This window comes from Diplotaxodon limnothrissa, linkage group LG20, assembly GCF_057381915.1.
Source record: "Diplotaxodon limnothrissa isolate DT_005_m linkage group LG20, D_limnothrissa_male_GT1.1, whole genome shotgun sequence".
Classification (NCBI taxonomy): domain Eukaryota; kingdom Metazoa; phylum Chordata; class Actinopteri; order Cichliformes; family Cichlidae; genus Diplotaxodon; species Diplotaxodon limnothrissa.
In genome coordinates this window covers 17,575,740-17,601,325 of record NC_140615.1, presented here as the reverse complement: position 1 = coordinate 17,601,325, position 25,586 = coordinate 17,575,740, and the positions used below count along the sequence as shown (strand labels likewise).

The following is a 25,586-nucleotide window of genomic DNA, read 5'->3' as shown; positions in this document are numbered from 1 at the left end:
TGGATTGGGAGGCCAGTTTTGGTTTAGCTCCTCACGAGCTAGTTAATGACAATATACATTCCTCTGAGATTTTTAGTCCTAAGACTGTTCATCGTGGTGGAAATAAGCTAAAACCCACTTTTGCCAAGTCTGTTTTTTCTAAACCTGGCCACGTAAAGTCTGAGACTGTGAAAACTGTTAAATCAAAGACTGTTAAGACCTGCTCCGTCGCCGCCGCTGGCTTCATGGTCAACCCCCTGAGCTGTTTTCTGGACTCTTGGGCCGTCGACCTCAAGGCCGGCCCCCTGAACTGTTTTGGGAGTGTTTTCCTGGTACCCTGCGCATTTTGTGGGCTTTATTTTGGGGGGGGGGACACACTGTAAAGATAAAAGAATGCACTAAAATGTTTATGGGGTTTTTTTTTTTGTTATTTTTGTTTTTATTGACTGGTTTGTCCTTGTTGGCAGCCTCTCAGCTGGTACAGATGGAGGCCCTGGGAATTCGATGATAGATTAGTATTGCAAATGTGCTTATGCCAAGAGATAATAACCATTTGAATTTATACCTAAAGTGATGCACAGGAAGGGTAGAATTTATAATTTAATGAGTGCCATATTTTAAGCACAAAGCAAATATGCATCAAAGGGGTGTAGGGGAGATCAGTGGAGCTTAACGTCACAGTGCCATGAGGCTGTCTTTTTATCTGGCTGGATCGCTGTGCACTGTAAAAAAATTAAGATAAATAATAAGGGGCCCCAACATAAAAAGAGAACATTTTAGTAACAAGTTGCACAACTTCTTAAAGTGCTGGTCAACCATGGAGCTACATTGTGTCAAATAAATGACAACATGTCATAGATAAGCTACAAAGGTAGCTGACACTTTACAGAAGACCAAACATTATAGCCAAAATGTGCTTAATAGTCAAATATGGATCCAAACATCTGGCGAGTCAGGCTGATTTGTACACAGAGAACAGTGTGAGCTCTCAGCAGCTGACTTTAATAAGAAGGACAAACGTGCCAGAGGAATTACCGAATGGATGTCCCGCTAACAGTCAGCTATCCCCGTGTTGGTGTTATTCTAACAATATCTTGATTAATACTGTTCTAAGACCATCATTGCAACTGATCAATAACATTTTGTGACATCATGTGATGCTTTGTGAGTCAGGGAAAGAGTGGAGCAATACTAAATGCTTAGTTTAAAACTCCAGGTCCTAGTCCCTGGGTTCCCAGATATTTGTAGCTGTCCTCGATGTCTGCAATGTTGCCTCCTGGGAGTGCATTCCCTCAGTTCTGACTACTTTCCCTCTCTTATTTACCATCTCGTGACATGAACATTCAGAGGTCATTGCTGTAAATTCTAGTAGTGTGGATCAGTGAATCGACGTCTCGCTCACTCTTGACATACTATCACTAGTTAGTTAAACAACTATATATATATATCATATTCAGGTCAGACTTTGGGGAGTACCCCTCATGAATCTTTGAAACTAAAAAGAGGACATTCTTCTGCGTTTGCATGTAGTTTTTAAGCATGACCCCCCCCCCCCCCCCCAAAGCATGAAAATTGCAAAGAAATTGGAAATGTGTTGGTGATATTGTGTGCTCACAGTCAACTGTTCTAGTGTATAATAAGTTCATTCTCTACTTATAAAATGTCTCCTGTTTGGCTCCTGCCTTCACTCTGCAATTTAAGACCATTTTTTGACTACTGTGACTACATTTCTCTGTGATGTAGTGTGCCTATATGGTTGTAAATATTGAAAAGCAAGGTGACTTAAATGCCCCTTGAAAAAGTAGGTTGCTAGTACATGTCTGCTGCTGACCCTGACTCTGGATCAGTATAAAACATGATTCTTTTTATATATATTGTAAAAGATCGCTGATTTATTTATTTGCATTATACTATTAGTATAAGGGCTAATTTACACTACAAAATCCTACTCTCAAAAACTGACATAGATGTAACTCTGTCTGTGAAGCTGAATTAAATAAGTGCTATAAATGTCTTAAACATGTTTAGCGCCATCGCGTGCCAGCACAGAATGCTTGAGTGCGTCGCAGCACCCAGCATATCTCCACTCTTGCCGGTCATTCCACCTTTGCTTTGGAGGACTCATCGGAGGCAGCGGGGGAAGAGAGACGGTTTCCTTGTACTACTTCGTCAGCTTCATCTTTATCTTTTATAGCTATGCCCCGCAATACATTTTTATACCAGGTGATCTCTTCGAGCTTTTACAGCTCTTTCGAGATGATTATGATCAAAATTGGAAGAGATCAGCTCATGTATGATATTTTAATTTATCTTCCACCTCCTGGGTCTGCTTAATCTTTTCTGTCAGTATTTCAAGTCTTTTTAACTCCCACTATTAGGTTTGGCATGGTCATCACTGTTAGGGACTTATATTCATGCAGAAGATCCATCAAATAGTATCACTAAGGAATTCCTGAGCATTACAGACTCTTAACTTTGTTCAACATGTATCAGGGCCTACTCATATTCATCTTGCAATAATTCAGAGATTCTTGGCTTATATACACTCAACAAAAATATAAACGCAACACCTTTGTTACTGCTCCCATTCCCCATGGGATGGACGTAGAGACCTAAAATTCATTCCAGATACACAATATAACCATCCCTCCCAAACAGTGGTCACAAATCAGTCCAAATGTGTGGTAGTGGGCACATCTGTTATATTGAGATAATCCATCCCACCTCACTGGTGTGCCACATCAGGATGCTGATCTGACATGAGTACTGCACAGGTGTACCTCAGACTGCCCACAACAAAAGGCCACCCTGGAATGTGCAGTTTTGTCTCACAGCAAAATGCCACAGATGCCACAAGCAATGAGGGAGCGTGCAATTGGCATGCTGACAGCAGGAATGTCAACCAGATCTGTCGCCCGTGCATTGAATGTTCATTTCTCAACCATAAGCCGTCTCCACAGGCGTTTCAGAGAATATGGCAGCACATCCAACCGGCCTCACAACCGCAGACCTCGTGTAACCACACCAGCCCAGGACCTCCACATCCAGCAGGTTCACCTCCAAGATCATCTGAGACCAGCCACCCAGACAGCTGCTGGAACAATTGGTTTGCACAACCAAACAATTTCTGCACAAACTGTCAGAAACCATCTCAGGGACGCTCAACTGCATGCCCGTCGTCCTCATCGGGGTCTTGACCTGACTCCAGCTCGTCGCCGTAACAGACTTGTGTGGGCAAATGCTCACATTTGATGGCATCTGGCACGTTGGAGAGGTGTGCGCTTCACGGATGAATCATGGTTCACATTGTTCAGAGCAGATGGCAGCTGAGAATGTCCCAGTTCTTGCATGGCCAGCATACTCACCGGACATGTCATCCATTGAGCATGTTCGGGATGTGCTTGACCGGCGTATACGACAGCGTGTACCAGTTCCCACGAATATCCAACAACCTCGCACAGCCATTGAAGTGGAGTGGACCAACATTCCACAGGCCACAATTGACAATCTGATAGACTCCATGCGACGATGTGTTGCACTGCATGAGGCAAATGGTGGTCACACCAGATACTGACCGGTTCTGGGTCCCCAGACCCCCAATAGCGCAAAAAACTGCACATTCCAGGGTGGCCTTTTGTTGTGGGCAGTCTGAGGTACACCTGTGCACTACTCATGATGTCAGATCAGCATCCTGATGTGGCACACCTGTGAGGTGGGATGGATTATCTCAATATAGCAGATGTGCCCACTACCACACATTTGGACTGATTTGTGACCACTGTTTGGGAGGGATGGTTATATTGTGTATCTGGAATGAATTTTAGGTCTCTACGTCCATCCCATGGGGAATGGGAGCAGTAACAAAGGTGTTGCGTTTATATTTTTGTTGAGTGTAATAAGTCAGTGAAAGAGGCTAAATACTCTTATTTCAATAATCTCGTAAATTGTCATAAGAATAATCCAAGGGTATTATTTGAGATTATCAACAGTATTGTTTGTTCTCCAACTCAGCTGTCTGATGATGATTGCAATACATTTCTCAATCACTTTGTAAATAAGTTGATGGACTTGAGATCAAAAATCTCCTCAAATGGCTCCCCTCATGAAAATGGTCCTTGGTGCCCTGGATCATCTACTTCTTTTTCTCCAATTACAATGAATGGTTTAACTTCAGTAACAGGTCAAATGAAATCCTTGTCATAATATCCTTAGATATATTACCTCCTTCTGTCCTTTCTGGGACTCACCAGCAATGGTCCCACATTGCTGTCTGTCATTAACAGTGACTCATTAATACTGAGGCAAGGTAACTGTGAAGTAACAGATTCTGAAGAAACAGAATCTTGATGCAAGTTCTACTGGTAATTATTTGCCTATTTCAAAATTGCCATGTAGAAGCAAATTATTATAAATTATTACAAAGCAATTGTAGAAAATTAGTTCTTGGGCAGCACCATGGCTCGGTGATTAGCACTGTTGCCTCACAGCAAGAAGATCCTAAATTCGGTGATGTTTAGGTGATGAAGCTTAAAAGACATATACTGCTGATTGTCATCGGCATAGAAATGATAAGAAATGTTATTAAAAGATTGAATAATGCCAACTAGAGAATGCATGTAGAAAGAAAATAATAATGGATCCAAAACTGAACTCTAACCTGCAGGTCAGGGAGGTGAACTTGTTTGCTCTAACAGTGAAGGTCCTATCAGATAAGTCAGGGGTGCCCAATCCCGGTCCTCGAGAGCTACCGTCCTGCAGCTTTGCATCCTTGTTCCCACACACCTGAATCAAATGAATGGCTTGTTATCAGGCCTTTGCCAAACATGATGGCATGCTGAAGAGGTAATCAAACCATTTGATTCAGCTGTGTTAGAGTAGGGATGCATCTAAAAGCTGCAGGATAGTAGCTCTTGTGGACTGGGATTGGGCAGCCCTGAGATAAGTAGAAACCCAGCCTAAGGAAAAACCAAAATACACAAGTGAAAACTTTAAGCGTATTAAGTAGGATTTTATGGTCAATGGTATCAAAGGCTGCACTGAGATCAAGCAAAATTATTACAGAATAATTCCCTGCATCAGAAGCTATTTAAAGATCATTATAGATCTTCAAGAAAGCAGTCTCATTGGAGTACTTTTGAAAACCAGACTGAAAAGAGTAAAGAATCTGTAATTTGCATAGTAAAGATCAGAACTGTCCATCCATTCTCTTCTGCTTATCCATGTGAGGGTTGCAGGGGGCTGAAGCCTATCCTGACAGGTCGCCAGTTTGTCGCAGGGCTAACACATAGAGACAGACAACCATTCGCACCTATGGGCAATTTAGAATTACCTATTTACATAACCCCAAACCATGCAAACTCCACACAGATGTGAAATTTAAAATTGAGGTCAGAGGTGACATGATACTTAGACGCAAACTAGAACATGATATTTTGAATCCCCATATTCCTGTGTCATTTCCTGAATGTTGCTAATACAAAGGTAGCAGCATTTTAAGCATAGTTTTAAAGATAAAAGACATTTTATTAAAGATTTAACTTATTTGACCTTTAGAAGTAATGTGATACTTAGAATCCTTCTATATTCCCTATATGCCTATATGTTGTCAATAATAACTATAACCAGAAACACAGAAGGCAAAAGGTTTACTTAACATGAATTCAGGTGTTAATTCATTATTTGTCTTCAAAGATTTTAAGAACATGGTATTGCTTGCTGTCTAGATGAAAGCAGTTATAACAAGGTTAAGCCAACAATGTATGTGTATTCATTCAGTATTAATCCAAGTGGTCTTTTTGCAGTGCAGTAACTCATACAGAGTTCCAGTCAGCTTGAAGCAGCACATTTTTACTTTCCCCCCCAGTAAGCTCATGCATCCTGAGCACCTTTTAAAGGTTCCAGATGGCACCAAGTGGAATTCTAGGAGAGATAAAAAATATGCACAAAAGCTTTTATTTAAGCTGGTATTTATGATTAGCTTGTAGGCACTTGTGGTAAAATAGTTTCACAAGTTATTGATTTTTAAAGTGTTTATCTAATGTTAATACAATTTATTATATAAGCTGCTCATCAGTTTAGTTGTCTAGGTTACCCCACCCTTGGCTTGCAGGTCAGTGAGCAGCAGTCAATAAACAGAGGCAGCCTCTGAAGCATGATGATTGGTCTGCACTTTGTCACGCCCCAAATGGTAATAAATCAAATACAGTGGAGTAGAAAAAAAAAGCCAAAAATAAACTTCATAGGCATGTGGAGAGTACTTCTTTTATTTTAAATATGTCTTCATTGGTTTAGCCTGCATACAGTAATGCATCAGCACAGAACTACACAGTACATAGGTGGACTGCTGTCACACCAGTTGCAGCTTGGCCAATGTGCAACATCAACAGTCAATATCAGACAGCCAGGCCAGCAAATCCCTTCATTTAAACTCCATTTAAAACTACTACTTTTTTTTTAGATACAAAAACCACAAGGACGCCTGTGTGTCAGCAACTTTTTTTATGACAACACAGACTTCAGTTAGGCAGTGTGGTACTTAACAGTGGCAAAAAAATAAAATATAACTAAAAAAAGAAGAAAATTTATCGTCATAGGTTGAACATCAGCCATGTTGATTCTAGAGATAGAAAGTGAGCATCTGAAAAAATACACAATTGTAATTGATCCACAAAATAAATCAGGGAGGTTGCAATTTGACTGACACCCTCCCCTTGATTTCAAACATTTCCATCCTATTTTTATAAGACAAAAATAACCAAACTTCCAATTGACACGTGCTCCCACAAATCCCGTTGTTGCACCGTTCGACCTGTGTATGGCTTTAAATGGGGTTTAAAGACTTGGCAAGATGAGAAGGCAGTAATAATAAAATCAGATGCAAAGCTTTCAGCATGTACGCACTAAGTTTCCATCAGGCCTACAACATGCAGATAGGGTAAAGTAGTAACCGTGTATCTGGTGAGAAGATTTAGGCACACATGAGAGCTATCTACAACTGTTACTTGTTCTCTTTTGTGCCAGCTTAAATTCGCAAGTTCAATGAAAAAGTAAACACAGTGGTGTTTTACAGAAACTACGTTCCTGTATCGCACCATTAAGGCCTTCCCTGACTTTCACAACAAGTAGCCATTAAATTTAACCTTATGCCTATTTAACCCAATTTGAAGCTGGGCAGGGATAAAAATGTGTGCTTTTAATATGTTTTTGTACTTTTTTTTTTTTTCCTTTATTTTTTTTTGGAATACAACAAGCTGTCAAACATATAACATCAGTATGGGTTGGACTTATAAAGATGAATGTTTCGGCTAGTGGTTCATTGGTTATGTACTTTTCAGCGTAACCATGCACAACATTTCTAAAACACAAAGAAAAGCAATTCAATTAGCATTTTAAGATTAAGAACGTGGAGGTTTTTAAGGCTATGACCCATGGTTTTTCTAGGAGGAAGAATAAGATGGAAAAACAGAATCAACTCAGTCACAGAGACAAAATAACACAAACTGTCATAGTTTGATGAAATAAGTAGTGGAATATTGACTTGAGCCTCAAGTGCAGACTCTCCTAGCTTCTCTCCTGGTCGCCCGTGTAGGAAGTCCCCTGTGATGACAACATGAAGGAGAACATCTTGTTTAAAAACATTTTAGGATGTACAGATGGAGATACCTCTGACACTTTAGTTTGGATTGAGATTTAAGAGTCATCTTATCAAGCTTAAGTGTTTAACAGCAGTATATACACTCAGGGCACTTAATGGAATAAGATAACCCCCCACATCAACCAGACAATCGCCTATTTGGCAACTGGGAAGGAAACACTCCCTTTAAACAGGATGAAACTTCCTGCCACGACCAATTCAGGGGTAAGGGTAAAAACAAGGAGTGTAGGAAGTCAATTAAGCATAAATGCTAAATGGATGCTGTGAAACATATTTGAATAGGTGCACTTCTGGGATCCAAACTGGATTTAACTGAGACGGTAACTTGGAATATAGGATATATATGAACATTAAAAACAAGTATCAACTTCTAGGTTACAGAATTAAAAGCCAAAAACTTCATTTCCTCTAATGGCCAGTATAAACTGGCTACAAACAGAGCTTTAGCTGTAACATTACAACCTGGAGAAATGGTTTTGTTCTTTATAGCTAATTTCCACATTAATAACACTTAAAGTTAGGGGAGTGGCCCAAAGCTGTCTGGTGTCACATCCACTAAGCTGATTCACTGTCATTAAATTCTATTTTTTAGTATTAATTACACTAATTATGGGGTATCTATGTCTTTGTGTTATACCTGTAGAGTTTTAGGAGATTGTAAACCAAGCTTTTGAATGTCAGCTAAAAACTAAAGCTAGAAAAAAAAAAACACCCACTGAAGTAGAAGAAAACAATGCTAACACCGAGGCTTTAAAAAAACAGAGCCCAGAAAGAAAGTTAGAATGTAGCCATAACTAGCTAACTAGCTACATTATAACTATAGCTACATTAGCTCAGTTTTTAACCCAAATTTAGCCAGTTCATATTCATGTGTGAATATGTTAGTTCTGTAACATAATGAAATGCTATAATAATAGGTAGTGAGTGAATTCAATACATGCTGCAGCTACAATATGTCATGTAATGTGAAATAATAAACTAGCTACTGAAGAAGCTAGCCAACTGTTATGCTATGGTACTGTGTTAAAGTAGGCTAGTTGTGTCCTGTCAGGACAAAAAGAAAAAAATTAAAATGACAAAGGAAAGCTCTAGGACAGCCTGAACTTGTGAGTGTGCTACCAGTTATTTTCTCAATAACAACAACCCTTGTATTCTAGCCTTATGAGTTTATGGGGCTTTTGGGTGGCTGATTTTTTATTTGAATCCTTGGGCAACGCCAAGTTGCTCTCCAGGGTGTTCGTCAGAGTATGAATGTGTGTTTAGATGGAAAGCAATTAAGTGTAGGAAAAAAGTGCTTGCATGAATGGGTATAAAGCATTCCAAGTGCTCAAGTAGAGTCGAAATGCATGATACGAGAACCAGTCCATTCATCACTTGCTGTGCTGCCCTGTGTTTAATATGTAAGCTAGCTAAATGTATATCAGACTGTGACTTTTTACAGACTACTTACACAACATTAAAAAAAATAAATAAAGCCAGCGGGTTTGTTTCACTCCAAACCCAGCAGCTCTACATCAAAGAGGAGGGTGGCATTAGGTGGGATGATGCCCGGATGGCCTTTGTTTCCGTAAGCGTAGTCAGGTGAACAGGTCAGCTTGGCCCTCTGACCAACACTCATCTAGATGCAGGAGGATGAAGAGGAGGAGACAGAAACAGGACAAAGGCAATGGATTGTTATTGAGCACTTGTTCTGCTAGAAAATACAGTTAATTGGATCATAATGTAGTCTCTGCAGTGGAAGTTAGATAATAAGCCACAGGGGACAGTAAAAATATCTTGTTTACTAATGATGCTTCAGTTTTCCTCAATCTTATCCACAGTGCATCTACTCTGACTGCTTTACTGCACAATAGCAAATCAATCTAAATGCCCTGTGGGTATATTAAAGATCACACTGAGCACACAGAGAACTTGAAGTTGCTACCATTAAAAATACAGGATGTCCACACAGGCAGCACCAGCCACCTCATCTAAATGCTGCACGGCTGAGCGGGTGAGATATGGAGCTGTGTCCTTGCTGTGTTGGTGCACAGAGGAACAGAGTTAATGGAGAGCTTGGTAAGTGAAAACTCGATAATGGAACCATGTCAATAAATTTATGTGTTACAGAAGCAAAATACATCTTCTTTGAAACCATCCCAGTTACATTTGCCTCTAAATCATGACTGCTGAAGCTGCTGAGCTTTATGACTTTTCCCCCAGAATCTGATCCAGTGGCATACAATACACTGCAGAATGTCCTCTGAGGACATCTGAATAAATTCACACAGCTTATAGACCAGCTTTAGCTTCATTGCTTGATCATTATTTTATATGTGCTGTATTGGGGTTTCCGTATGGGGTACTAGATACAAATTTAAGACTGTTTAAGACACATAATAAAATGTTTATTTCCTTTCTGCAATCAAGTCAGTCCAATGTAAAACCAGTGGGAACAATAAGCTCAGCACTTATTTACGTTTTGGCTAATCGTGAATGAATCTGTTGGACTGCAAGTCTGCAAATAGCCTAAGCAGAAGTTAAAAGACATTTTGCAAAATGCAATCTCAGTTTTCATTTTTTGCCCGGTAAGAATTTTACTTCGCACTACCTCTTTTCATATATCTGCTTTCATGGTCAGACTGTTTTTTTCTTTTGTTTTTGTGTCCAGCCCATGCGCCGCTTAGCAGACAGTTAATCAGAGTCCCTGAACTGTTGATTGAAATTCTTTGTTTTTTTTTTAGTGTTCAGACTAATTAGCAACAGCATGTCTGCTAACCAAACTAGCTAGCATATGGTGATAACTTAGCACACCATCCTCGGCTGTAAATATGGTCACTTCTCGTGGCGATCGTGGCTCAAGAGTTGGCAGTTCGTGTTATAATCGGAAGGTTGCTGGTTCGAGCCCTGGCTTGGACAGTCTCGGTTGTTGTGTCCTTGGGCAAGACACTCCGCCTACTGGTGATGGCCAATGGTGCGATATGGCAGCCTCGCTTCTGTCAGTCTGCCCCAGGCTACAACTGTAGCTTGCCTCCACCAGTGTGTGAGAGTGAATGAATAGTGGAATTGTAAAGCGCTTTGAGGGCCCGAAAAGCGCTATATAAATGCAATCCATTATTATTTCCGGCTCCAAAAGAACTACAAAACCAGTGGAACACGTCAGCTTTGTTATTTCCATCTTCTCAGCAGAGTCGATGGTTGTTAACCTGACTGAAAATAGGCTGAATGAGCATAGATGTATCCATGTTTTATTGAATCATCATCAACTTCAGTGAATGTTGTAGTTAAATTCCACCATCTTGGACTGCAGCTGGTGAAGTAAGCTTTCTTCTGTTGTACAGCTTAGAACTGCAGCACATGAGCCAGTTTGGTGGCCTTCCAGCTTGCAGAAGATCTCCAGTAAGGAGTACGAACACCAGCAGCAGTCCAAGATAGTGGAGTTGGAATCTTTCCAACCACAGGACTAGATCCTTCCTACAAAGCAGCAGATGGATATTGAAGACCGCCACAACAGTAACCTACCCAGTGACTCAGCTAGTAGGGAAAATACAAAATGGTTAGCAGCAAATTAACTTCCCAAATAAAAGTGAGAAGATTATGGCCTAGTAAACTGAAGGTGGGTATCACTGGAGGGATGAATATATAAAACTAAAACGTGCTAACCCACCATGTAAAGTCTATGATGGAAAAATGTAACGCTACTAATAATAACCTTTTTACCTTTTCCCAAAGTTCTCCAGCCTACCTGCACTACACCCTCTTCCCAGCCTCGGATCACTTCCTGCTTGCCAATCTTGAACCGGAAAGGCTTGTCTCTGTCACGAGAAGAGTCAAACTTCCGTCCGTCTGTGAGAGAGCCTGCAAACAAGGAAACGGTAAGATGGAAGTACAGTGTGTGAGAGAAACAGAAACAGCTGCTGGTGCACGCCCTCATCCTGCTGTTGAAAAAGCCAGCCATTACCCCTGAACATGAACAATTACAGGACTAATCACTCACAGAATGTTCAGGCCGGCTAATATCTAACGTGTACAAGTTGTTTCATAAAACCATTGCAAACAGTGATGTCTTCCAAGCTTCTCTGGCATCCATCATCTCTGCTGTGTTTATACAGAGCGCACAAATAAAGGGATTCTCAGCATCTCAGAAATAGAAGCTGCAGCTGTCTGCATGGTGGGTTTGAATGTGAGTCAGGAAGATGCAGGCATGGGTGCACAGAATAGCAGCCCTCCAATACCATTTCCGCCATCGTTATTACTGTTATTACCACCACCGTGGAAGGGTGTGTGTCTGTGTGTGTGGTTGCTTGATGCAACATAACACATATCGATACGCAGATCAGGAGGCGAGCTGGCAAGATGCAGCCTGTAATCCCAGCGGCACGGTGGGGTGTCCTGTCCTCTTCTGGAAATCTAGATATCAGATTATCTGGACAAGCTAAAGGTCCCATTCGATCCGAGCACTGCAGTGCAAAGAACCCAATAATGACTTTCTCACACGCTGATCATTTCCTGGATGCAGAGCTGCTCCCAGACAGACCAAGTTTTGATCTTCATACAGATGTCTGCATCAAAAAAAGACTCGCTTGTGTAACGGAATATCCTGTTTCATGTCAAGATAACTTTGTAGGCTTGCAGGAAGGGAGACGGCTCAGAGAGGAAATCCTGCAGATTGTGGGTTATTAAAAAGGAGAGAATGCAGTCTCAAGCCTAAAAACAAGTTTTAAAAAATATGCTTTGCCTTGCAAAGCCCAAATGAGCTCTGACTTCATGTTACATAATCTCGAAGCAAAGAGGCTTGTGTTACAGGGTGAGTTATGTCTGTCTCACCAGGCAACACGCTTTGCCAAACTAAAAACAGGTGCAGACAAATATGTAGTCTAGTATGCTGGGAACTGCATGACATGATCTACATGTTACTCCCTTTTAATACACTGCAAAGCATGCTAATGATATCTGTCAGTCTGTCCACTGCTTTTACGTCTCAACAGCAACACGAGGAAGGATTTCCATGAAGTAGTGTGCAATTTCCACAAGAAAACTCTCAATGACTTTGCTGATCCACAAACTTCATGCTCCACTATGAGTGGCTTGTAATAAATTAGTTTTTCATATAGCACTATCTGAGGAGAATTTTAATTTATGCAAAACTTTGGCAATAGAAAAAGCCACAAATTTGATTGCACAAATTCTGCTAGCATGCACACAACCGACTGCTAAACCTCAACATACGGTTTTAGCATTGCATTGCTAGCGTTGCGGAGCTCAGATGGGAGAGGAGTCCAGAGGGTAGGGCTGCCACATTGAAAGCTCAGCGGTACAGAGGTTAGAGCGAGGGACTTGATCGGCAACTAGAGATTAATGGGGGTTGGGGGGTATATGTTGCCAAAACTTAGTCTGTTTAAATGAGAGCCAGTATAAAAGATGGACACAGTCACTCACTGGATAGTTAGTCACTTTTCTCTATCACCAGTGCTTTGAAACCAGATGTGACGAGTGAGGGCTGGATCTGACTGTGAAACCCCGTGCTTATTAGTTAATAACTCTATACTCATAGGCTTGTTAATATTAATAGGTCAAGTATACGTCATTAGTCAATTAAACGGTGCTACCAATTTGCTAATGTCGACAATTTGTCATGGACGAGTGTTCATATTTTGGATAATCCTTCTTTATCCACTATTGTTTTTGCCAATCAGTTATGCTATCAATAATAATAATGGATTGCATTTATATAGCGCTTTTCGGGCCCTCAAAGCGCTTTACAATTCCACTATTCATTCACACACTGGTGGAGGTGAAGTGTCTTGCCCAAGGACACAATGACCGAGACTGTCCAAGCCAGAGCTTGAACCGGCAACCTTCCAGTTACAAGACAAACTGCCAACTCTTGAGCCACGATCGCCCCAGTCACTACTTTAGACTTTTTTTAACACAGTATGATGTTCAATTTCAACCCAACTCCTCCCTGAGCCTGGTTCTGCCGGAGGTTTTTTCCTGTTAAAAGGGAGTTTTTCCTTCCCACTGTCGCCAAGTGCTTGCTCATAAGGGGTTGTTCTATTGTTGGGTTTTACTCTAATATTAAAGGATCATTATCTTTCAATATAAAGTACCTTGGGGCAACTGCTGTTGCGATTTGGCACTATATAATTAAAACTTAAATAAATTGAACCATTTCAGTCTTCATCTGCACCCTGTGGCTTTGGATTATTAGTTAGACAACAAAACATTTTATGCTGCCATCCAAGTTGACTCCAGTGAACTGTAATAAGCTTCTTCCTTTCTAAACATTTTTTCTTAAAAAAAACACAAAAAAACCACCAAAAGACAACTGAGATATTAATTAACACAGAAAATAAGTCTTAGCCACAGACTGTGCTGTACATCAGTCCTACAGCTCTATCCTGGTGGCACAAAGGAGGGGTTAAAAATAAAAGATGTGACTGATATTGCTAACTCTTGTTCAGAGTGACGAAGTGACCAACATTCAGTGTTGTTCACATAACGTGCAATTCTCCAGAAAATAGTAGAGGATTGAGCCTGCTATTATTACAGTCAGCCAGACGGTTATAATCGGCTCAGCTAAACGCCACCAACCCCCAACCCCCCAACGACCCCAGAGAAACTCCAACAAAGACAGAAAAGCGCTGGAAATCAGACGGGATTTAAAACCGTGCTGTCTGGGCTCCTCTGGTCTGTCTGTCTGGTCCTCTGAGTGAACCCTGCGGCGGAATCAGTCTGCGTCCCCCCTCCACCTCCTCATTTGTTAATTATCCAGACAAGACAAATGACCACATTCATCCAGTGATCTTCATGAGGCTGTAATGGAGCGGTCGGCCCCAGACTGAGGCGCGCATTATTTTACGCAGTGGTGAATCTAGAGCACCGTCCCCGGGACACACCACCACCTCCACCACCAACTCCACCTACTGTTGCTGATGCTGCTTTGCACGTTTTCACCTACCCAACACACCGAATGTGCGGGGAGTAGAAACGCGACGAAGGGGTTAAATTTCCACGCAGCTCGGTCGGTGACTGACAGTAATACCTCTTTGCCCTACTGAGAAATCACTGCCTGGAAAGGTCTGAGGCACAAAATATGTCTGCTGTGCACACTTTGTCCGGCTGCACGTTGCTCTTAATCCAACCCTCACAGCGTCCCTGCGAGGATTCTCATCATCTCCTGCGATACTTTCAGGATTATCACGCTGAGCTATTTTTCAGAACGGGTGTAGGACACAGTGCCCACAGCCGTTACTCCACTCGGACGGCCTTCCCGTGAACCCGCCGGTGTGCCTAACGTGTACAGTGTGTCCGTGCACGTACAGTTTAAGTTTGTCACGTCAAACTCACCGACATAATGCACCACACACGTCTGTCCTTTTTTGGGGAAAGTCCGTCCTGTGGAGAAGCCAAAAGGGAGCTCAACATAACATGCTCATGACGCAATTAAGGCGCTGTTTCTATGGCTGCACGCAAGCACGTTAAAATGTACAGCAGGCTTTACCGTCACCGGGGGTGATGGTCTCGATTTCGACTCCCATTTCAGCGCTGTGCGTCCTGGAGCTGCTGCTGCTGTCCCTGAACACGGCAACACTCCTCCCGCAGTCAGTCTGCGCGCTCCTCCGGCGGATGTTCCACATCTCTCTCTCTCTCTCTCTCTCTCTCTCTCTCACACTCACACTCACACACACACACACACACACACACACACACACACACACACACACACTAGCGTCAATGGCTCACATCAACACTTCCGCCCACGACCACCAAAGTAAAACCCAATCTAAATCACTGGAACGGACCCCTGGCGGCCACAGGCCACCCGTTTTCATATTTAGATGAATGTTATTAGAATAAATAAAATCTGTTTTAAAAGTGAATAATATATTGTTCAGATATTATCTTGTGATTTAAAAAAAAATCAAGATTAAAAAAGTTTGCAAATAACAGAAAAACAGGCCTTCAAAAAGGAAAAACCGATCACAGCGCACTGGGTTTACTCTGGGCACCAGCAAGTGCTCCTTAAATGCAAAAGCACAACGTAGCAAGAAATTAAAAAAGTTACGTGCCATTCATTTCTGACTGAAAGAAGAATCAGAACTGACCTGCTTCTTAGGTTTTTTCATTCTCCATGGTTCATTTTTTTCAACCTTATGTCTAAATTTTATCTTGCCATGTTTATTATATTATTATTAAAATATTATTTTATTGTTGCTATTGTTCTTGTACTATTTTACGGTGACCTTGAGGGTCTTAAAGGCACCTATAAATAAAATGTATTATTATTATTATTATCGTTAAACTGTAGCGCAGTAGTTGAGACTGTTATGCTAAAGTCACTATAAAATATTTGCATGCCAACCGAGTCCACGTGGATGTGTGTGTGTGGCCTCTGAGATCTTAATTCAGAATACAGTAAGCTTAAACTGTATGTGAGAACGGGAAAGGAAATATTTAAAGTGGAAGCTTTTTTTATTCATGAGAATGATTTTAGGTTTCTTAGATCTAAACACTATACAGTGAGTCACGTAAGACAAACAATAAAACACTATTAGAACAAAGGGGGCCCATCAGATCTGATCAATAGTCAGATATTACACAAAGCTTGACACTTCCATAAATCCATCTACCATGTGTTGCAGATTGCTCAGACCTCCCTCTTCCCACACAACACTCTCCAAAGGGGCACTAAGAGGCTAGGAACGAAGCCAGCCAAGAGACACGACTGACAATCTCATGTCCAGCTGGGATCGTCTCCCTCCCTTTTGGCATGCCCAAATCCAAGGAGGACCCCTAGATTAGAAACCACATCATCTGCCTTCCTCTCAATTCTTACATTTTAAAATTTTCAACCTCACAGCAGAAATAATCAGAAACCAAGACTCTACAGATATTTTCTTAAGAAGTGCTATACAGTGGGTAAATATTTTTAGAATGCCTTTGTTTTGTTAAGGAAGGTAGCCACTTTGAATAGCTGGCAGCTGTGTGCCAAGCTTTACCTCTGCTAATTACAGTTGGACAAACAATAAAACCTGCTGCCAGATGCAGAGAATCTGTTTGCTTCAGTTTTGGTGAGTTCAGTCTTAGTATTTGATAAGTCTGCTACTTAGTAGTTGCTAGCAGATGTGTGTTTAATGTTGCATTCATGCAGTTCATTGATGCACCTTATTAACCAAACATGCTAGCATGCAATAACTTAGGCTTCCAGCCTCTTGTCCAAATATGGTCACTCCTGAAAACAAACCAAATATTCTGACAGCCAAAACATCCAGAAGGGCGACGTACCTGTGACAACATCCTTCTTTTAGATACAGTCTGTGTGCCAGACTGACAATGGAAATGGCGGTATTTGGCAATAAGGTGTATACACACCTTTGCTGGGTCCATGTGTAATTTCTTTTGGGAAGTCTGACAAATGGAGGGATTTACACATTAGAAAACCAACATGAAATGTGGTTACGTCACTGATAAACTCACTGATGTCCCCCAGGTGAAATGCTAACATTATCTAGCATATTATAATTCATGTTTTCTCACTTTATAAAAGCAGCAGATATCCCACTAACAATAACAAAAACACAAGACCATCATTTCTTTATACATCAACCATAAAATGGATTTATTTCACCAGAGGTCCAAACATATTTTTGTGTTGCCCCAGGATGCATAGAAGATGTCAGTGTATCTTAAGAATTCAACTTCCGCTAACACAAACCAGTGTTTACAATCTAAATGTTCTTTTGCTCAACCATTGGTTTAATAATAAAGCCATGTGTAATTGGTGTTCATATATCAAAATGCCTCTGTCTAACTGGGACAATCTTACAATCGGCGTGGAAAAAAAAAAAAAAAAAAAAAAAAAGAGAGAAAAAAAGAGAAGGAAGTGATAAAAGGAGTTGATTTAAAAAAAATTATTCCATCTTCATTTAAACAAATGGACAGGTGTGATTGTGGAGATGCGTAAAGAAGAGTAAGGCTACTGGTACAGGTTTGTTTGGAGAGAGAAAAATCCTTGATGTTTTGTTACATCATCACCCATTTCTCTCCAACATGAATGTGTGGAGAGAAATGGAAACTTGTACAAAGCCACGTCATCATGCGATAATAAACTGGCTTTGGTTATGTGATTCTGGTCTGTGCTGTTGAGACAGAATCAAAGTGAGAATCTGTCACGGTGTGGATCTGCCAAAGCACCGGCTACTGACAGCTGATGGGCTGAGTTAAGGTCTATAGAAAAAGAAAAGATGGGTTAATGGAAAACAAACAAATCTTTAGTGAACACCTTTATAACTAAACTGTCGTTCAGACTGCATCTTCAGGCTCCGACAGGCTCTTACATGAACTCTGTTCCAGTCTGGAAGATTTTTAGTTTCGTCCCCGTTACCGTCTTTCACAGACAGGGAGAGGGGGGAGAATTTGGGGGGACAGGGCTGTGAAGCAGAGTGTTAAGTTTCACTTTAGAAAAACAAAACTGAGAAATTAGAAGTCCATACATAAGTCTGTTTTCTCTCCACCCTCGATAGGGCAGCAGGTTTCAAAGAGCTGCTTAGCCACACCACAGGGAGAGGGAGGAGTGGAAGAGGGGGGAGGGCAGCTGGAGGAGGGGGACAGGGAGAGGGTTCAGGGGGCTGATCTTCCTCTCTCATCCTCACTTTAGCCGCTGGACGATTACAGCATTGAGGAGGTTGGCTTGCTGCAGCGTCTGGCTCTCATCCATCAGCTCCTTGTTGGGAAAGGTGGTCATCAGGATGAACTCTCTGGCAGCCATGGCGGGCCGGGCCGCCACCACAAAGTGCCGCAGGTCAGACACCCTGAGAGACACAAGAACACGGCAGGACAGGAAAGAAGGGTTATATGACAGGATGAAATCTGACAATGTTAGCTTCTACTCTTTGATACAGGACTGATTTCACCTTCTTCGATTATTTAGGCTGGTAGCACTGACCAAGATAAATGTTGTCTACAGACTCGTGTACCACAGTTTGTGTATCTGTTTCTTTCTCTCTTCTTTAAGAACATGGTTTGTATTGGTGTAAAATCACAGTGTGTTGGGTTTATGAGACAGGGATTCACTGATTTACAACCCCCCAAACCTTGTGTCCCTAATAAGACACTTGAAACAACACAATGTCTCTGCCTTAACAATCACAAGGACTGGTTGCATAACTGGGACCAAATATCTACAGATCTTGTCCTCTTCATATCCACGTCCAGCAGAAACACATGCAACTTAAATTTTTTTTACCTGTGGGTATGGTTGAACTTTTGGACCAGCCTGCCACCATCGGCAAGTCTGATCTGAATGTTAGTGACGGGCTGGGAGGGGTCGAGAGTCACTGAGGCAGTGGCTTGGGCCTCGTTGGCAGCTTGGTCCTGCTGGGAGGTGGGCGGAGCTGAAATCAACTCTGGTGTGGCGCTGGAGAGAAAAGGGCAAAAAAACCCCAAACATGACCAAAGTGAACAGAAGTTATGAATGCAAAACATACACAACGTATACTTTAAATACATGAATGTCCACATCTGAAGAATAAAGTAGCTACTGATTTGGTTTGCAGTTATTTTCCAAACATTTGTCTGAAACACTTTCGTTTGGGTTTTGCTTTTCCATTTGCTGCTTGCTGATCGATTTTACTGGGGTTGTATTCAATCAAACATTTAACTATTCAAATTACATGCTCCTGCAGTCCCGTGGACAGCAGACAATTTCGTGGCCTGAGGAAAAGGTTTTTAGCTTGAGATTGTATTATTTTCAGATAATCACCGGCCTATAAACCACAACAATGTTCTGGAAACTGATAAAAGTATTAAATATCCCCATCCACAAATAAATAAAGAAAATCAAATAGTGAGAATTTCGATATATATTACAGACTTCTTCCAGGAAATAACTTTGGATGAGAAGATTTTCCAAGCTTCGACAGTCGTGGGTTATTTAATTTTGCTGTGGTACGTTCAAGATTAATGATACAGATAAGACATCGTATCCAGAATGATTCCATACAAATGTCAGGATTGAACCATTGCTTTGGAATTGTCTTCTTTGTACTTACCGTCAACATGCATGACTTATGCAGGTTATTAGTAACCTTGGAGTTTCTATGACCCATAGAAACCAGTAATTCATCCAGATGATTCATGATAACTTGAAAAACGAGGCAGACTGGTTCACTGGCCTTTATATGAATGAAGCTTGCACTGAGCTCAGTCAGTGCTTTTTTAAAAACCATACAATAGACACAATACAGCTACAATGTTAAATCAAACGTCATCCTCACCTCCCCAGCTTCTGTCCTTCACCGTCAAAGGCTTTGAAGGCCATCCTGGGCTTGGTAAAGTCCTCATCTCTGTGGTCCTCCATGTCTAGGTTGACTTGGCCCCCTCGAGACCGCTGTCTCAGCTCAAGAGGAATCTCCCTGTGGGATGAGGATGAACGGGTGAGTGTGGAACTAACATTCATCAGGACATAAGACGAGCCGAAAAGCAAATTACTGAAATTGCAAACAAATAATAGATTTCAGCTAATCTCACCCTCTTCTGATCGCTTCAAGGAAGTTGGCATTTCCAGGATCATCGTAGCTTCTGAGTTCACCGTTATCCAGACTGAAACCGGTCTTCCACAGCTTAAGCACCACATGTACCTAACACACACACACACACACACACACACACACACACACAGTTTGAGACTGACAGACAGATTGGTGAGGCACTGAATGAGACGCTGTACCCACCCGTTGCTCTGAAGAGACCCGAGCTGTCCACTCACAATTCAACCTACGTTCCTAGCCTTAACTAGTCACAAAGTCACAGATACAAGCATCAGAAATTATTTTTCTTTAAAGGCTGGTTGGGTGGAGCAGAGGCGCAGCTCCTCCACAAAGAAAAGGGAGCCAGCTGAGATGGTTTGGGCCTCTGACTAGGATGCTTCCTAAAGGCCTCCTAGGTTAGGTGTATGATTTGCATTATTAATGCAGTTAAATATAGTTATTCTAACAAATCTAGTGATGATTTCTTAGAATAACGCTCTAAAATCAGCTCCTTTTATTTCGTACTGTTGGTGCTGCTGAAACATGCATTTATATACTTTCAGGCAAACTGTGCTCTGCAGAGTGCATTCAGGCTTGATACATAATTGCAGCATATTTGCCACAGAGTGCCTGTAATAGTGCAACATCCCTGCAGGATTTGTCTGGTCTTAGTGGCTAAAGAGACCTCTACTCTGCCTACATATTCTCTCAGATTTATGGGCTACTTTTAGAGCCAATATACTTTTTGAAATACTCTCAGAACAACAACTTAAGTGCATCATGCCTTTCAGCACTGGTATGCTTTGTGAGATGGCCGTGAGTGCAGTTTATATAACAAAGCAACAAAACAAACATCTCGGTGTTATGTGACTCTACTCATCAGGACACTCTTTAGGATTTGATTAATGATTAGTTGGATTCCTGGAACAGGATTGATCACCCTTCATCTGTTACTGTCTTGTTTTATTGCTATAAACGTAAGAGCCCCAGGCTTTGATTGACTGAAGTCTACCTTGGAGCAGATTCAGAAACACAGGACAGGAAACAATGCAAGGACTGAATTACCCACAAAAAGAAAGAAAATAATCTACACTCACATCCTGCTGCCTGTTGGAAGCTTGCCTCTCACCAGCCACATAAGTTGACTCCTCCTCAGGGGCTGCTCCTAGCCTGTAACCTCCGCCAACAAACGCCTAGAACAAAAAGTACAATCAGAACAGAGTAACTGATTTACAGACACAAAAGAAATCTGCTAACAGGAGCAACATAGAAGAGAAGGAGCCTGTCATGGACAGCTGTTCACAGTAGCTATACTTCACCTTAGCTTTGCTGGGCTCCCCCAGTCCTCTCCCGCTGCGGTCCAAAGGCACAGCTCCGTGTTCCTTCGCCCCCTTGAATAGATCCTCTACCACTTCATTGGAGCTCTTTTTCTTAGGAGGTCCCACAATCTGTTGCCCACTGCGCTCTGATCCTCCTGCAAAAAACCTGAGAGGGTGGGAATAGAGCTAGTTAGAAGTCTTTTATAAACAGAACAACAGCCACTCTGGGGAAAGAGAGAGAATAGTGTTCTACAGGGTCGCATGTCACAGTGTGAGAGTGAGGATAATAAAGCCATAATTGCAAAATAAAGGTTGAAAAACAACAGTGTTTCTGTGCAAAAACTAAAGTCCTTGTCCTTTGTGCCCAATAAAGACTGTTTACAGTGAGTCTCTTGTCTTGCTGATGGACAACTGGCCGCAGTAATCCTTGTTCTGTGTTGCAACCTTTATAAGCTTGGAACAGCACAGGATCTGGTCGGAGTGGTCCTCCAGCTCACAGTTGGTGTCTAGAGCAAAGGTACTGACCACAAGTAAAATAATTGCAGATGGTTCTGTTCTCTTGGAGGTATGACAAATAAACTAAGTCTATTGGTGTATGGATAGTATGTGTGTTTACGTGTGATTTTTAGGAGTAAGCTTATTTGGGTAGACTAAAAAACACATTTAGTGATTTATCTTTACTTTTTCATCCACCTGAGAACACAAGGCAACTGACTGATTATTCAACAGTCTCCTGGCTTTTATTTTGAAAGTCAACTTGCTGCTAACCAGCTAGCTCTGGTCTTTCCTGTCTATCCTTTTCCTTACAAACAGGCTAGTCAGGTAACTCCTACATCTTGGACTATAAAGTGTACATGGTTTTATTTAATAATTTGTAGGAGGATCACCACAGGAAAGACAAGTTCAGAATCTTTCAGACAGATCTCAACTGTGTGTAGAAAACTGAATAAAGCCTTCATGGTGGATCTACAGGGGGAAAAAATCAATTCTGGAACCAACTGAGAAGAAGGGAGAAAAGTGCTTAGATCTAGAAACAATGAATGGACTACAGACCATTCAGCACAGTAACTGTATGAGTGAGAAAAGCAACCATATGTTAGAACTTATTCAAGGGTGTTGGACTGGCTTCATGTGACAACCTGATAGAGTGGAAAGTTGTAATCAAAGCTAAAGGTACAAACATTTAACAATCGCAAATTTAAAGCACTTTTCTCAATGTGTCTTTTCATAGTTTTAAAGTTTTGATACATAATGAAGAAAATAGGCAAAAGAAAATGGAACATCTCTACTGAGTAGTCCTTTGCAGCGTATCAGCTGTTTGGACAACAAAGAAATAAGATGAGCATACAGTTGCACTGGAGACGGGTGTCTGGGTAGCCAACTATGTGCACATTGTTCTAGTAGTCAGGCAGCAAGACAAACAATGTAACCAGACTTGAAAACTGCACAATCTACAGTGCTGCATTATATAATTCTTATGCATGTTAAAGTGTGTCGCCTGGATGGAAACAAACTTAAAAATGATAGACATGAAACGAAACTGACAACAGGTGTGCTGTGGAGGCAACAACAAGACAACAACAAAGAGGGAAAGCTTTTGCAGACCAATGCTCTCTTCTTATCCCTCCTAACTGTTTTTATTTTCTAAAGCTGGTGTCATAGTAGCATGTGACTGTACTGACAGCTCCTTAAGGTTGCACAGGTAGTCCTGTAGACTGACTTGTCAAGAAGTTCTCAAGAAATACGGCACCATTTCTACAACAGGTACTGTCTCATGCTACCATAGAAGATAATACTACTAACAAAAGGAAAACTACAGAAAACAATTAACATCAGAGGTAAAGAGAGAGCAGCTGCTGTAAAACCATTCCCTGGTCTTGTTGTTGTCTGTATACTGCACCTGTTGTGAATGTCGTTTGCACCAAAGTCAGTAAAATGGATTCACAATGGTTTACACTTCCTAACTGGATCAACTGATATCCCTGAAGTTGAACTGACTTTGATTAATACAGCAATGTGTGAATGTCCCTTCACTCATTTTGAGCTGTGTACATATTGAAATAAAGACACTCCCCCCTCCTCCAAACTATCCCAGAAGCCACTGTGCACTGAGAAACAGAACCAGAAGAAATGTTAATTATAAATGACATCATTACTGACTCTGGAATAAAATACTGTGTTCTTTAGCTCTGTTTGCTTGGATGAAATGAAAAATGACTATGAAGGTTATCAGTACCCCCACACGGTCCCCTTAACAACTAGTCCACTGCACTGATCCAGCAGCAGAATCTGTTGACACAGCAGGAAAGCGACCAGCTCCCAGAGAATGAGGTGTTACCAAAAATAGTTTGGTGCATTCTGGAACCACGCCAGCTAGGTGTGACTTTGTACCATCCATCCACAGCTCAAACAGACAGCAACATCTGTCACACCCATTCTGAAAGGCCTCCGGCACAAAAAGGTATTCACCTCCTTTGCTCGTAATTATCTATTTGAGTATTATACTGAGACACACTGAAGCTTTTCTGTAACTCAGCCTAAGAGAGCGGTGGTCTTATTTCCACACACTCACTGAAGATAAACAGACAAGAGGGAAGCACACTTACCTTTGGCCTTCCTCTTCATCACTCTCATCCTCTGCTTCATGCATTAGATCTCTGAAGGAGGTCACTCTGGGCTGACTACTGGACGATACAATTGTATAAATACATGTACAAGTGTCCTGTACTTAAACAAAAACGTCCCTCTTATAATTGTGCCATTACATTGTGATTAAAGCACTGACAGGCTGGATGGAGACTATACCTGGGGCCTGCGGATCGGGACACCGAGGAGCCTCCCTCAGGCTGGGGAAGTGTCACTATGTCATCATCGGCTCCGTCTTCAAAGAAGCTGGCAAGTGCAAGCTGAGGATGCAAAACGAGCATGCAAATGTGACAGCACGAAGCAGACAGTAAGATAATATCTGACGAGCTCAAGATGATACAGTACACCGCTCCGGTAACACGTCAGTCAAGAGCTCACGTCAAACATTCTCGAGGATTAAGCGATTTAGCCACAGTTTCACTGACTTATTTTGTCTTTGTACACTGACGACGCTGGTACAGTGAAGAAACTGCCCATGTCTGTGTTATCTTACAGTATCAGACCACGCAAATACTGTGGATATGCGTTTATTTCCCTAAACCCCCCCCCCCCCCCCACACACACACACACACACACACACACGTTATTCTCCCATGGAGCAGCCCATACGACCCGGGAAGGTGGCTACTAATAATAACCATTTTATTTAGCGTTGCATGCTAACGCTAGCTAGCATGAGTCAATAGGTTTACGGCAGACCAGCTTAGACAACACTTAATGGACAATCTTCTTTATGATAACACAGCAGTAGTTACTGCACGCGTGACGCTATCAGCTGACTAACTGCACGCGTGAATTGTTGCTGATGATAAGAAGCAGTCCGGCCATTGTCAAAGGGTGACTTGCACAAATTACCGGCAAAACCCGGCTAACGTTAGCCGTCGAGCTACTGGTCTGGCACCTGCCCGGTAACCTGAGTTTCCTTCATAGGGTCTTTCATACAGTCCACCGCAGCTCCATGGAAGATCACAGAAAAGCCGTACCTGCAGATTCCAGCCGGCAGACTCCAGGAAAAAACGGGCCCTCTCCTCATCCACATCAGTAACAGCGACGAACTCCCTCACTGACTCCTCTTGGTTCGCCATTTTGATTCGCTCCTTCAATAACTCGTCCGCCTCCACCTGAAGAAACTAGCAACAGATGATGGTTCCTATCCTGTTACAAACCAGACAGGAAGCAATTGTTAAACACATCACAGTCAAAAAAGAAAAAAGTGGTTTCAAACTGTATTTTATTATTTTTTCAACGAGTATCGACAGCTCTCATAATTTTGAACACAGTGTATTTTTTTTATTACAATTTTCTGCGTTGTTAACATGATTTTAACCACTTGGTGGCGACATACCCACAGGTTAAACTGAGCAGTAACTCATTAGCGTTACACTATATATATATATATATATATATATATATGTATATATATATATATATATATATATATATATATATATATATATATATATATATATATATATATAT

At 41.5% G+C, this 25,586-nt stretch overlaps 2 protein-coding genes and 1 long non-coding RNA gene across 4 annotated transcripts; 1 reads left to right on the top strand and 2 right to left on the bottom strand.

The window, feature by feature from the left end:
• Positions 1-6,226: 6,226 nt before the first annotated feature.
• On the bottom strand, positions 6,227-15,278 carry fkbp1ab (FKBP prolyl isomerase 1Ab). Its single transcript, XM_085345638.1, has 5 exons — positions 15,117-15,278; positions 14,963-15,010; positions 11,358-11,470; positions 9,084-9,251; positions 6,227-7,575 (listed from the first exon to the last, which is right to left on the bottom strand). Exons 1-4 carry the CDS (start codon positions 15,250-15,252, stop codon positions 9,123-9,125), a joined length of 426 nt encoding a protein of 141 aa, XP_085201764.1. The 5' UTR covers positions 15,253-15,278; the 3' UTR covers positions 6,227-7,575; positions 9,084-9,122.
• LOC146610765 (uncharacterized) lies at positions 10,896-16,349 on the top strand. The gene is made up of 3 exons (XR_014905025.1): positions 10,896-11,228; positions 11,345-11,487; positions 16,258-16,349. It is a non-coding gene; the product is annotated as an uncharacterized LOC146610765 (long non-coding RNA).
• Positions 16,350-17,504: 1,155 nt separating this feature from the next.
• Positions 17,505-25,197, bottom strand: nsfl1c (NSFL1 (p97) cofactor (p47)). Of its 2 annotated transcripts, none has more exons than XM_085345635.1 (9): positions 25,091-25,197; positions 24,267-24,367; positions 24,068-24,145; positions 21,462-21,627; positions 21,240-21,335; positions 20,144-20,253; positions 19,891-20,028; positions 18,861-19,031; positions 17,505-18,426 (listed from the first exon to the last, which is right to left on the bottom strand). In XM_085345635.1, the coding sequence occupies exons 1-9, from the start codon at positions 25,190-25,192 to the stop codon at positions 18,264-18,266; spliced, it is 1,125 nt and encodes a 374-aa protein (XP_085201761.1). In that variant the 5' UTR covers positions 25,193-25,197; the 3' UTR covers positions 17,505-18,263. The 2 variants fall into 2 exon arrangements, with proteins under 2 accessions (XP_085201761.1, XP_085201763.1); XM_085345637.1 differs by having other exon boundaries at positions 24,068-24,142.
• Positions 25,198-25,586: the final 389 nt, after the last annotated feature.